Here is a 14,650-nt window from a genome sequence, read left to right as displayed (position 1 = left end):
GATTGAATGATTGAATTTATCGATTGCTCGACTAAGAGAACGATTGATAGATCTATATATATATATATATATATATATATATATATATATATATATATATATATATATATATATATATATTTCGATGTATAGATAGATCGATCGACGGATAGATAAATAGAGGGATAGTGTATCAAATCAACCCATAATGTAGCTAAGTGAACAATAACGTATCAAATCAACCGATCGATGAAGTATTAAATCAACCAATTAGGTATCAAATCAACCAATAACCTAGTCAAGTCAAAGAGTAAAGATTCCAATCAACAGATTATGTATCAAGTCAACAAATAAATTATCACCGACCAATAAAGTATCAATAAATGGAAACTAAATGAATATAAATGAGTGTTGTAGCTTTCATTTTTTTCAAAATCAATCAGTTACGCCTTCAGAGTTACACATACTTGGAGTATACTGTTTCCGTGATATTACTCAGACATCACGATTCGAATTTCATCAATTTGGGAAATGCGAACTAATTAATAAATATTCCTGGAGGATGAATTAAAGATACAACACACATGTGAGTGTCTTTATCGACACACTTTCAAGTCGGGAGGACTTGGAAAAAAGTTTACGACATGACCGATTATAAAATTCCGTTACTTAAAACGTCACTAATATCAAAATGGCAATAAATCTTTACAATGTAACTCTCATTCTGGGACTGAATTACAGGTAAATCTGGACTCATTGTTCAATTGAATTCCTTATAATCAAAATTCATTAATTTTGCAAGTTTCTCCTGTAAGCAAGCTAACAGATTTTGTAGACAACATATTTCTTTTTCCTTCATTTTTATCCTTTCTGTCGTGATTCACGTCGTCACATCTTACTTGAAGTAGGATTACGGAGGCATCGCAAAATTATTGAGTAGTCGTATATAGTATAGTGCTGACAGAAAAGAAAACGCTTAGGCCAAGAAAATAAAAGTTTGTTTCTCATCCTCGCGCGCGTCAATTCAGACCCACCGCGTCAACCTTTTTTCTGCTCATAAGGATATAAAATGAAAACAAACAAAAACAAACGAAAATACGCGACGATAGTGCATAACACAGTGCTGTGTAAAACAGAATTGTAAACAAAATAACTGACACTAACATTCCATTCAGAACTGTACACATTTGTCACTGTTATATTAAGCTGTCAAAACTGTGCATTGCTGCACTAAAAGTCAAACCACAGAACTATTGCTATACAAAAATACTAAAGCAACACTGCTGTGCATTTATCTCTGCGCATTCCTATGTCGTTTTCATGTTTTTGCGTGTTCTTTTTGGTTGAAAAATAAAAAAATAATTGAGAAGAAAAAAGCCCTCGTCACTGCATCATTTTCGCAATATGTCTGGATGAGAAACAAACTTTTTATTTTTCTTGGCCTTACCAGAGTTCACTCATACATTTATATTAGGTTCCTGCATATTAATCACTGATATGCTTACCCTTTTCAAATACAGCCGATGGAGATTTTCAATAACATGAAAAATCGTCAATTGTACGAATAAATCGTTAATGTTCTTTGGTTAATCACTAATCACGCAGTTATTTCTATTGGTGACGTATCCGATATGTGTGCGAAAGTTGCGATGTTGGCTGTCGGTGATTGCGGTATTGCAATTGGTTAGATAGAGCCAAAAAAATCCCAAAGGAAAAAGTCTTCTAGTCCGTTTTGCAGCTGGTACGATTACTTCATTAAAAAGATGTTTTGTGATAATCACATTTTCATGCGAAGGAAAGTATTTCCATGACTTGCCTGTATAACTTTTGTTGCAGCACGAACGACTAACTTGATCTAAATGTTGCTACACTACTTGAATTGGTTTGGAAAGTTGTTTCTCATCTTGCTTTTACAACCATACTTTCTTTCTGAATTGTAGCCGATACATACACATTATAGTTTTCTTTCTCGGTAGGGTTCTCTGTGTAAACCAACAGCCGCTCATTACCCTGCCTTAGTTTCATCAGTACTTATACTATTTCTTTGAATTTTACCCAACTAGAACTAACTGTATAGCTACTGTAGCAAGACTAGAAACAACTTCCCAAACCAATTCCAGTAGTTTGACAACATTGACTTCAACTTAGTCGTCCGTACTATCATGAAAACAGTCGAAACACGGTTAATTTGCTGCAGAAATTTGTAACAATTTACGCTAAAGGGAAAAAATAAATAGAAGAAAAGAAAATTGAGTACGAGACAATGTGATATCAAATCGATCTATCTATCTATTTATCTATTGACCAATTTATCGAATCGATCGATCGATCTATCGATTGATTGATCTATCTTTTTATCGAAATGATAGATGCTTCGTTCTATCGATCGATAAGCCCATCAATTTAATTATCGATCTATTGATCGATCGATCGACCGACCATCTATCAACCATCGATAGATTGATCTATCGATTGAGTGATCGATTTATCTTTCGATACATTGATCGACTTATCTATCTATCTATCTATCTATCTATCTATCTATCTATCTATCTATCTATCTATCTATCTATCTATCTATCTATCTATCTATCTATCTATCTATCTATCTATCTATCTATCTGTCTATCTATCTATCTATCTATCTATCTATCTATCTATCTATCTGTCTATATATCTATGTATCTGACTTGTTTATTTCGGACTACATTTGTCCATATAAATTACACAAAGGAGATATAGATACTGTGATACAAAATACAACTGGTGTTGTATATACTATCCATATATAAATGCATTCACAAACCATGAAAGATCGACTTTCTCCACAGGTTATAATGCAATTCAGAACTGTAAAACAGTACATCATTAACCATTCTTACAATTGTATTTTCACTGTAAGATATTTTTTTCATCAGACTGTACATTTGCTTTCATAAAAGAGCAATTCAAAATATCAATCCTATTAGAAACAAACATAGAGCTTGCACTACTGGGTCTCTCATAGCCCAGAAAATGCGAGCTGCATTATTGTAACAAACTTTCACTTTTTTTCAAGACACCAGCAGTATAATTAACCCACAGATTACCACATATAATTGATAACAATATGCTTTGAAAAGATTATACTTTACAGTCACAGAACATAAAGAAAATTTCCTCAAGAGCATATATGCAGATACATATAATGCTCTCTTTTGACGCTCAATATCATCATTATCACTAAACTTGATCCGTCAACAAATACCGAAGATGCTTTTTCTTTGCTACAAATATACTTTAATACGATTAAGATAAACAGGTGGGGTGTATACAATCAGAGTACGTTTTGAATTACACAAATGCATTGTGTTTTCTCCGCATTAAAAGTAATGTCATGCAGGTCGCTATAGTGACTACATATGTCAACCAGTTTTGGAGTTCCCTTGACAGAAGGGCTAATCAAACAGATATCATCAGCATACATTAAGTGATTTATGAAAACACCACCTATGTTACATCCCACTTTTGAATTTACTAGTCTTGTACTCAGATGATCAACATAGAATTTGAAAAGCTTCGGAGATAAAACTCCGCCCGTGCTTAACACCATTGACTACTGTAAAACTGTCAGATAGGCAATTGGCCCAACGAATAAAAATATTCTGAGTTCTGTACCAGATAAGGAGAAACCTTACGAAAAGAATTGGTACATTTCTAGAGATCAGCTTTTTAAACAGTGTCCAGTGATTAACTCGATCGAATGCTTTAGAAGCATCCATAAACGTAATAATAATATTGCTACCTCGTTTCCTATAATAGCTAATGATTTCTTTCAAAACAAATACACACATGTCAGTAGAATGAGAGGGCTTAAAACCAAATTGGTAGTTTGATGAATCATGATAGCAATCAATCTTGCCCAAGTACTATCTATCTAATATCTATCTATCTATAAATTGATCAATCTATCGCTCCCCATTAATCGCTTAATCAGATATTATCAGTTAATCGATACGTTATTGGTTGTTTTGATGCTGTATCGGTTAACTTTTGAACGTTATCAGTTGATTTAATCCGTTATTGGTTCATTGATACGTTATCGGTAAATTTGTTGATACGTTATCGGTTAGGAAAAATTACTACGTTATCGGTAAATTTTTACTACGTTATCGGTTAGAAAAATTTACTACGTTATCGGTTCGTTACTACGTTATCGGTTGATTTACTACATTATCGGTTAATTTTTACTACGTTATCGGGTTTGATACGTTATCGGTTAGTTACTACGTTATCGGTTGTAACAGGCGGTTCCCCAGGGGGACGGCCACTGCTGAAGTAGATCTGCTGCCCTTGCTGAGGGCGCCCCTCTACAGGACAGTAGAAAAAACGAAAGCACACTGCTCTATGCTACCCTGAACACTGAAAAGGCCCTGTCAAGCATTTGGAACCAAACAAGGGGAGTTCTCATCGACCTTAGGGGGATGCAGGACCCAACAGAAAGCAAAATTGATACAGCAGAGACACTTTCCAAGGAATATGAACAAACTTGGAACAAACTTCAGAGACTTTATCAACAAGACAAGACTCCACAAGGTAAGGAGCAAGCAGAATTAACGGAAATAAGCTTCAATAGGAACATTGAACAAGCGAATGAATACATTAATGATGCAAAGACAAGGAGAGCTGAAAACAGCGCCCTCAACTTCAAATCACCATCCGAACGAGGATCTACACTAGGCAGCTTGCGTATTTCACACAGACCAGATCATCAACATCATCCAGAACAAACGCATTAAAGGCACAAGGCAAGGCACGCTCTGCAGCAAGAGAGGCAGAGTATATGAAGACAATTGCTCACCATCAAGCAAAAATCAAAGTTATCGAAGCTGAAATGAAAGTAGAAAAGGCAAGGATAGATGCAGAAACCCTCCAGCAAGTGGCGAAGAAAATCCTTACCAGTACAGACACTTACTACACCAGACCAGTCATCGAACGACCATGTATCACGATACATTGCAATGAAAAGAGAATTGCATCATGATCCATTACCACACTGAACTTTACCGAGTCCGTACCCAAAGCACAAACAAAGACTTAGAGTCATCCCCTCTACTGATACAACCAGACAGGGAACACCAACAGAATCAGGTGAGAGTCACACCTACTTCAAATCAACAGACACCTACAACAAGCCAGAACAACAACAACATGCAACCTCTGACGGAGATAGCCCAAATGATGGCCCGTCAACGTTTACCACTACAACAACCAATAACATTCGGAGGCGACTCAACCATGTACATGTCATGGAAAAGATCATTCGAGGCCACTGTAACAACGGCCTGCATACAGACATCTGAGAAACTGGACTTCCTGCGTAAATACACGCAGGGAGATCCACAGAAAATCGTCAAAGACCATCTACAACGATATGTAGACGACCCAGACGAGTCATATAGAGAGGCTTGGATAGAACTAAAGACAGATTCGGCAACCCTGCAGTCATCACCGCAGTAATCCTGGAAAGACTGAAGTCCTTCCCGAAAGTTAAACCAGACGAAAGCAAAAGGCTACTCGAACTATCAGACTTGTGTTCTAACACAGAGGCACACATGAGAAAACTTCCTGACCTTTCGTCCCTCAATACACCTCAGGGACTCAGGCCCGTCATGGAGAAGTTACCAAGATTTGTCCTCAACAAGTGGAGAGATAACGTGGCATCATACAAACGACGCCACAAAACATTTCCTCCATTCAAGTTCTTCAAAGACTTCCTGAAAGACACAGCGAAAGCAGCATGCGATCCTGATATCCCAAGACCGGACGACACACCCCCTGGAACAAGTAAGTCAAAATCCGGCCAACATACGAAGACCAGAGCGCGTGTACATGCAACGAAATCATCAAATGAAGAAAAACAATGTCTCTTTCACGAGGCTACAGGACATGATCTGAAAGATTGCAAAGCATTTGCAAAGCAACCAGTTGCTGACAGAATTGAACTGTGTAAGAAGAAAGGTTTGTGCTTTAAATGCACTGAGAAACATCTCGCCAAAGACTGCACATCGGACATCGAATGCGCTATTTGCAAGAGCAAGAAACACATCACCTGTCTCCACGCTACACTCGGTGACAGATCTATGCAGAAAGCGACTGAAAGCAAACCAGAAGATAAAGAAAAGGAAACCCAAGAAGCTACAACAAAATGTACCAGACTCACGAAATGCCCAGTCGGACGTTCGTGTGGTAAGATAGTCCTCGCAAAGGTGTATACACAAGACCGACCAGCAGACTACATAGAAACTTACGTAGTCCTAGACGACCAGTCCAATGCCTGTATGGGTGACAGCCACCTCTTCGACGCACTGAAGATACACGGCCCAGACCTTGAATATGAACTGTCAACATGCAGCGGCAAAGGAGAACTCAGAAAGGGACGACGTAGCAACCGCGTCATCATAGAATCACATGACGGAAAGAAACAATTCTCTCTTCCCGTCCTGCTAGAAAACGACAACATACCGAGCGACAAGAACGAAATACCCACACCAGACATCTGCAAGGCCTTCAAACATCTGAAGCCCATCATCGATTACATTCCGGAACCGAAAAGGAACGTCGGAATTCACCTCCTCATCGGCAGAAACTGCCCAGAACCACTGAAAGTCAGAGAAACAAGGAACGGACCTGTAAACTCGCCTTGGGCTCAACGCACCGACCTAGGGTGGACAATTTCAGGTGAACTGTGCCTAGAGACAGCAAGAGGTGTAATCCGCACTTCAGTACACCGTACTACTGCAACCCTCAACAGCTACGATGAATCAGCGCTCGAATGTAATCATCACATCCACATCAAAGACATAATAAGCCCGAAACCTGTCAACTTCGGCACCACCGTCTTCAAGCGGACACCTTACGACGAACATTGAAGACAAGCAATTCCTGGACATCATGCAACGAGAAGTCCATGTAAATTAAAAGGAAATCTAGAACTTCCTCTCCCCTTCAGGCAAGACCCGAAGAAATTACCGAACAACCGACAATCAGCTCTGAACCGATTCTACAATCTACAGAATCAGTTTCAGCGTAAACCACAAATGATGGAAGAATACTTTCAGTTTATGAAGAAAATAATGGAACGTGACCATGCAAGCCCCGTTCCAGAAGACGAAATAGATGCCGACAACGCATGGTACCTACCACACTTCGGTGTCTACCATCCAAAGAAACAGCAGATCAGAGTAGTATTCGACTCCAGTGCAAAGTACAACGGAGTCTCCCTGAACGACGCATTGCTTCAGGGACCTGACCAAATGAACAGCCTCCTCGGTATCCTGCTACGATTCCGACGCGAGCAGACAGCAGTAATGGGCGACGTAGAACAAATGTTTCACAGCTTCCACGTCAACAAAGAACACAGAGACTATCTGCGCTTCTTTTGGTTCAAAGGCAATGACCCCATGAAAGCAGTAATTCAGTACAGAATGAACGTACACCTGTTTGGCAATGTCTCCTCACCAGCCATTGCTGCCTTGGGACTGAGAAAGATCGCTGAAGACGGCGTATCTACATATGCAAAAGACGTGAAAGAGTTCATAGACAAGAACTTTTACGTCGATGACAGACTAACCTCAGCACCAGATGCACAGAAAGCTATCAGTCTCATTAATAGAACAAGAGACTTACTAGCGACCAGAAACGTTAACTTCCACAAGATCGTTTCTAATGACGAAGAAGTCATGACGGCACTTCCAAACAAAGTACGAGCCAAAGATCTACAGAGTTTGGACTTCACCAAGACACCTTACCGACGCAGAGATCATTAGGGGTCAAGTGGTCTCTAGAGGCAGACGCATTCACATTCGAAGTAGACTTGAAGGAGAAGCGATTCTCACGGCGGGGAGTACTGGCGATCGTCAACTCAATATACGATCCATTCGGTATACTCGCACCAGTTTCCATAGAAGGAAAACTTATACTAAGAGGCCTCATGACAGAAACTACAGGACGCAACTCATCAACCTTGGATGGGATGAAACACTACCTGAGAAATACTTGCCCAGATTGACCCGCTGGTGCAACAACCTCAACTACATCACAAATAGTCTAGTCGGAAGGTAGGGTTCCCATGCACCCCATGGATGTATGTTTTTAACCTACATTTTTGTAATCCTTAGGGTCTATATTTAATGAATTTTAATGTTCCCCAAAATCAAAAATTGTCCCATGGGGTTCATTTAGGCATCTTTGCCGCCATCTTGGCCGCCAACTAAACATTTTTAGTGCTATTTAATGCCTATAGAGTATTTTTCTATGTTCCTTTTAACGAGTAAATGTCAGTAAAGTAACACAAACTTTTGAGTTTAGGCATTGTCACTGCATAATTTTTGAGTTTACCCCATCAAGCCATATCTTGTTGGAAAAACAACTGCGTTAATGTTTCAGAGATATGATATTTATGTAGCTTCCTTATTCGCTGCGTTTGGTGGGAGAGGAAACATTACCCATACCCCTATCCCTTAAATGTATATTATAAAGGGATGTACGGCAAGCCATATATTAGGAAAACAATCGACGCATCCCATAAGTCTCAAGAAGATACACTCTTTTAATGTTTTTTACTTCTTTATTGCATTAAGTTCTTTCAAATGATATATAAATACCTTGTAAAAATTGTTTGGAGAAACATGAACTTAATTATTGGGTTTGAAATTAAGCAAATTTTACAATTTACATTTCATGTCCGATATAAAATCTAATCGATGTTTGAATATCGATTTATCCCCATTTAGTTGTATACCAATGGTAAGGGGATTATCTGCGCTTTCTAAGAATGTATTGTTTATGGTACTTTTTGTTTTGTTTCCGACAGCGGTAAATATGTTACCCCTAACCCATTCCTATTTTACTACTGAGGGCGTGACAGCCCTTCACAAACAAGTCGTTACACTCTCACACACCATCAGTTAAATGAAAATACGCAGATTATGACAGCTGAGAATACTAGCTAACAGAAAATCATAGTGGGTAAAATGCCTTAGAGGGGATGATTTCGATACCTGGCCAACGGACTAACTGTTTTGTGCATATTGTTCAAAAAATCACTTAAAATTGACACAAACTGAAAGGCTTAAGCTTTGTAACTTTCAAATATGCAACTTTTCCCAATAAAACTATACATGTTTGGAAAGGCCTATTTCAGAGCTTTCAAACAGTATAACATTTATATGGTTTCATAATTCATGGTTCAAGGCAGAACGGGAAACATTACCCTATCCCTTATATTATAATTTTGTTTAAAAAATCACTTACAATTGACACAAACTGCAAGGCATAAGCTTTGTAACTTTAAAATATGGACTTTTCCCAATAAAACTATACATGTTTGGAAAGGCCCTTTTCAGAGCTTTCAAACAGTATAACATTTATATGGTTTCATAATTCATGGTTTGAGGCAGAAAGGGAAACATTACCCCTACCCCATATGTTGTAATTTCGTTTTTAAAAAATCACTTAAAATTGACACAAACTGAAAGGCATAAGCTTTGTAACTTTAAAATATGGACTTTTCCCAATAAAACTATACATGTTTGGAAAGGCCCTTTTCAGAGCTTTCAAAGAGTATACAATTTATATGGTTTCTTTATTCATGGTCCGAGGCAGAAAGGGAAACATTACCCCTACCCCATATGTTGTAATTTCGTTCTTAAAAAATCACTTAAAATCGACACAAACCGAAAGGTTTAAGCTTTGTAACTTTAAATATGCAATTTTTCCCCATAAATCTATATATTTTTAGAAAGGTCTGATGCAGCACTTTCAAAAAATGTAACATTTTTATGGTTTTAATCATTCATGATTCGAAACAGAAAGGGAAACATTACCCCTACCCCTTATGTTACACACGGATATGTGGCATACCGCGTAATAAGAAAACAAGCTCATGCACCCACTAAATCTCAAGACACATACTTTTAATGTTGTTTTTCTTGTTTATTGCACTGAGTTCTTCCATAAAATATATAAATACCTTATGAAAAATTGTTTGGAGGAACGGGAACTTAATTATTGGGTGTGAAATTTAGCAAATTTTACGATTTACGGTCAATGGCCGATATAAAGTCTAATCGACGTTCGAATATTAATTTATCCCTATTAAGTTATATATCAATGAAAAGGCCATGATCTTGGCTTTCTAAAAATGTAACGTTTATAGTATTTTATTGTTTCTGTGTCCGTCGAGCGGTAAATACGTGACCCCTACCCCATTGTTGAAATCCAAGATGGCGGCCAAGATGGCGGCAAAGATGGCGCCAAATGAACCCCATGGGACACGATTTGATTTTGGGAACATCAAAATTCATTAAAAATAGACCCTAAGGATTACAAAATGTAGGTTAAAAAAATACATCCATGGGGTGCATGGGAACCCTACCTTCCGACTCGACTAAAAGATACAGCTACGCGATGCTACACTCCACCCACCTTTGGACCCATAAAGAAAACTGAGTGTCACATTTTCTCTGATGCCAGCAATGAAGCCATAGGTGCTGTAGCGTACTTGCGGTTGACCAACCATGAAGACAACGTCAACGTATCATTCATACTTGGCAAGGCAAAGGTAAATCCGACTCATGCAGTCTCCATACCTCGCCTAGAACTGTGTGCAGCCGTCCTAGCGACAGAACTCGCACAGAAGATCACATCAGAAATCGGCCTGAACATCGACAACGTCATATATCACACGGACAGCGAAATCGTCCTTGGATACATAAACAACAGCTCGAAACGTTTCCACGTATACGTAGCAAACAGAGTAGAAAAGATACACAACATCTCATCACCACACCAGTGGCGACATGTGTCTACACACGAAAATCCAGCTGACATCGCATCACGCAGTGTACCAGCCCCAAAACTCAACTCAACTATCTGGCTATCAGGACCAGCATTCCTGTGGCAGCGAGACGAGCAAGACAAACATGAATACACAGTAAGTGACGAAGACCCTGAGGTCCGCAAACAACTTGCTGTCCTCAACACATCAAAGAAGGAAGTAGAACAAAACGACTTAGGTGCTCACCGATTTCAACGATTCTCATCATGGAGATCCTTGAAGAGAAGTATTGCCAACTTAATAGGCAAAATCAGACAAAGAAAATCACCAGAAAAGACAGACAAAAAGGAGAAAGAGAAGTCTCCAGAAGAACTGAAAATTGAGATGATGGCACAAGCAGAAACCATCATCCTACGCTCAGTACAGAAAAGTGTGTTTCATAAAGAATATGAGATACTATCTGCAGCAAAGTCAGCAGACACTGACAACAACAAACTACAGAAACGGAACCCCATCAGCCGGATGAACCCATTCATCGATGAAAAAGGACTCATCAGCGTTGGAGGAAGACTTCGCCAATCAGACCTCGACCTCTGCGGCCGACACCCCATCATCCTCCCACAGGACAACCACATTTCACGACTTATCATCGATCATGTACATCGACAAGTACAACATCAAGGCAGACAACTCACCCTGTCAAACGTCAGAGCTAATGGCTATTGGATCATGGGTGTACATGACATGGTAAGAAGTATAATACACAAATGTGCGATATGTAGAAGACTGAGAGCAAAACCACTCACTCAACTCATGGCCGACCTACCGTCGGACAGAACTGAGAAAACCCCACCATTCACCAACGTCGGAATGGACGTATTCGGCCCTGGGCTATAGCTTCCCGCAAAACCAGAGCCGGTACGTCTGAAGCAAAGAGATGGGCAGTTATCTTTGTCTGTCTCTACACAACAGCAGTACACATAGAAGTAATAGACTCCATGGACACTTCAGCCTTTATCAACGCCCTACGTCGCTTCATAGCTATACGCGGCAACATCAAGAAACTCAGATGTGACCAGGGCACCAACTTCATCGGCGCAAAGAACGAACTTCAGGCAGTAGCTAAAGAGCTGGACCAAGACCGCATCAAGAAATTCCTTACAACAAGAGACTGTGAGTGGATTTTCAACCCACCTCACGCATCCCACTTCGGCGGTATATGGGAACGACAAATTGGTACCATCAGACGCGTTCTTGACTCCATGCACTATCAACTAGGCAAGCAACAATACACACATGACTTGCTGACAACTCTCATGGCAGAAGCCAGCGCCATTGTCAACTCCAGACCTATAACAACTGTATCATCAGATGCAAACGATCCCCAAGCTCTCACCCTAACATGCTACTCACCATGAAGACTCAATCACCGACACCACCACCAGACTCATTCGTCCAACAAGACATCTACAGTAGAAAACGTTGGCGACGCGTACAGTATCTAGCTGATCAATTCTGGATACGCATGGAGAAAAGAATATCTACAAAGCCGTCAGCCACGACCAAAATGGAACAAATCTACAATCAACGTCAAAGAAGGAGACTTGGTTCTTTTGAGAGAGAAAGAATACGCAAGAAACAGCTGGCCCCTCGCTCGCATAGTGAAGGTCTACCCCAGCGATGACAACAAAGTATGCAAAGTAGGCGCAATGATCTACAAAGATGGCGAACATCGAACCTACCTCAGACCTATTAGCGAATTAGTTTTGATTGAAAGTACAAATTGAACTCTGTGATTGAATTCAATGAACACTATTTACGGACTCTCTTAGTATGAACCCTTTCGTATATACTCTTAGCTTTAGACTTTATTTAGACCTAAATATTAGTAGGCATTTATTCTATTTGAAATTTATGATTAGTAAAAATTCAGCTTACCGCGCATTTTTAGACGGGGAGTGTGTTGAATTGACCCTTCATGACCCCAACTAGATTTTCAGAAGATCGCCCTCTATCTTTCTTAAGGCCCTCTGACACAAAGGTCAAGAAACTTCTTGGTAAAACAATTAAAAGGTTAAAGATTAAATTACACCCACGGCAGACACTTTTTCTTCCACTGTCTTAAAAGCAAGTAGACATGCCACGTGGATCTGACAAACACTCCAGCCAAAAGTAGGACTGTAGGCGCAACAATGTAAGTTGATTTCCCTTTATGACTTTCCAATTATTTAGAGGACCATTTTGAATGCAGTGCTTAGATATTTTTAGTAGAATTTAGTTCTTTTCTTCCGTTTACTTTGAACTTGATTTACCTCGACTCTCCGATGTAGACAATGAATGACCTTGTATTTTTAATCTCTTTATTTACCCAGTTTTCACCGCTTCTTGAATAAACCTATCCTAAACTAAAGCAACTGAGGGTGGTATTTCTTGGAGTGGTTGGCACTTAGCGGATACAAAAGTAACTGGACTCCGCCACACACACACACACACACACACACACACACACCACACACACACACACACACACACACACACATATATATATATATATATATATATATATATATATATATATATATATAATATATATATATATATATATATATAATATATATATGGCTTAAAGACAACAATGTTTTGAGAAGATTCATAAAAAGAGGTGATCAGTGGCATATTTGACTCTCCATCAATTGGGAAATTTGAAAGCGTCGTCAATCATAAATCTCATTCATAATGTTGTCATAATGTTCTGCCTCACAATGGCGGCTACGTGTATGCGGACTCCCTGGCACAATCGGATTGTCCGATTTTCGTTCTTTTCATCTTCTCCTTTGTTTGCTTGTATGTTGGACACTCATCGATGAATATATCTTGATCTGGAAATTGACTCAAAGTTCTTTGCAATTTTTGCAACATGACACGTTGCGACACCGTGACAGCAAATACAACAGGGAACGGAAGCATGTATTTCACAAGATGTGTAGTTCTTTCAAGTTTCAATTTTACTAAAGTGAAACCCTGTTGCTGTCTTCGGTATATGCCGAAAACGCCGAAAAGTCATCCGAACTGCGCATTACGTAATGAGTTCTGCAGATGCTATACCTTATCACGATGTAAAGCTCCACTGACAGGGAACTAGTCGCCAGACTCGCGGATTGGAACGACGTTGAACAAAAAAATCACGATTTCTTGATAATCCCGCCTTGAGTTCACGTGAAAGGACCAGATAACGTTTTGAGTGGATAAATAAACCAAACAACCGCCGCTGTTATCTGCGTAGCGTTTAATATGTCCGGCGGCCGGATGCTCTCCTTTCTAAGATCTAATCTGTTGATGCAATTTACCAGTTACGTTTTCATCTGCCACAGGTCTTCACTTATTCCAAAGATAGTTGATGCGTCGTGCATGCGTTCTATCCGAGGACTTGATTAATTCGTGCCGCGACAACTATCGCATTGTCAACGGGGGAAGTGACCGAACTACGAGCGGGTCTTGCAACGGAAGTCTTGCCTGCCGTTCTAACCTACGAAAGCATTTGAATTACCAGACTTACAGTTTATCACACTATTGGATGATTGTACGTGAAATAAGATCACGTTTATGCTGCACGGAGATGCTTACTTCCCTGATAAGACATCTAACCATAGACAGTAGAGGGGAAAGCCCTCTACTGTCTATGGGTGTACATTACATACATACATACATACATACATACATACATACATACATACATACATACATACATACATACATACATACATACATTTTTTTCTGCGCGTACATGCGGTTGTGGCACGCTTATGTCGCTCCATGTCGCTCCATGTTTTAGGACATTTTTTCGGTGTTTTT

At 39.4% G+C, this 14,650-nt stretch overlaps 4 protein-coding genes across 4 annotated transcripts in view; 3 read left to right on the top strand and 1 right to left on the bottom strand.

Annotated features, from left to right (window-relative positions):
- LOC139127177 (uncharacterized) overlaps positions 1-14,650 on the bottom strand; it is a 272,426-nt gene that overhangs the window by 108,482 nt on the left and 149,294 nt on the right. The gene's annotated exons all lie outside the window — the stretch shown is intronic.
- On the top strand, positions 7,062-7,787 carry LOC139127124 (uncharacterized). Its single transcript, XM_070693044.1, has one exon. The coding sequence runs from the start codon at positions 7,062-7,064 to the stop codon at positions 7,785-7,787; it is 726 nt and encodes a 241-aa protein (XP_070549145.1).
- LOC139127123 (uncharacterized) lies at positions 9,548-11,695 on the top strand. Its single transcript, XM_070693043.1, has 2 exons — positions 9,548-9,582; positions 10,495-11,695. Exons 1-2 carry the CDS (start codon positions 9,548-9,550, stop codon positions 11,693-11,695), a joined length of 1,236 nt encoding a protein of 411 aa, XP_070549144.1.
- On the top strand, positions 11,797-12,216 carry LOC139127122 (uncharacterized). Its single transcript, XM_070693042.1, has one exon. It carries the CDS (start codon positions 11,797-11,799, stop codon positions 12,214-12,216), a length of 420 nt encoding a protein of 139 aa, XP_070549143.1.

Source organism: Ptychodera flava, unplaced genomic scaffold (assembly GCF_041260155.1).
Source record: "Ptychodera flava strain L36383 unplaced genomic scaffold, AS_Pfla_20210202 Scaffold_29__1_contigs__length_4469600_pilon, whole genome shotgun sequence".
Taxonomy (NCBI): domain Eukaryota; kingdom Metazoa; phylum Hemichordata; class Enteropneusta; family Ptychoderidae; genus Ptychodera; species Ptychodera flava.
Note: the sequence above shows the minus strand (reverse complement) of the source record. Positions and strands in the feature narration are given on the sequence as shown.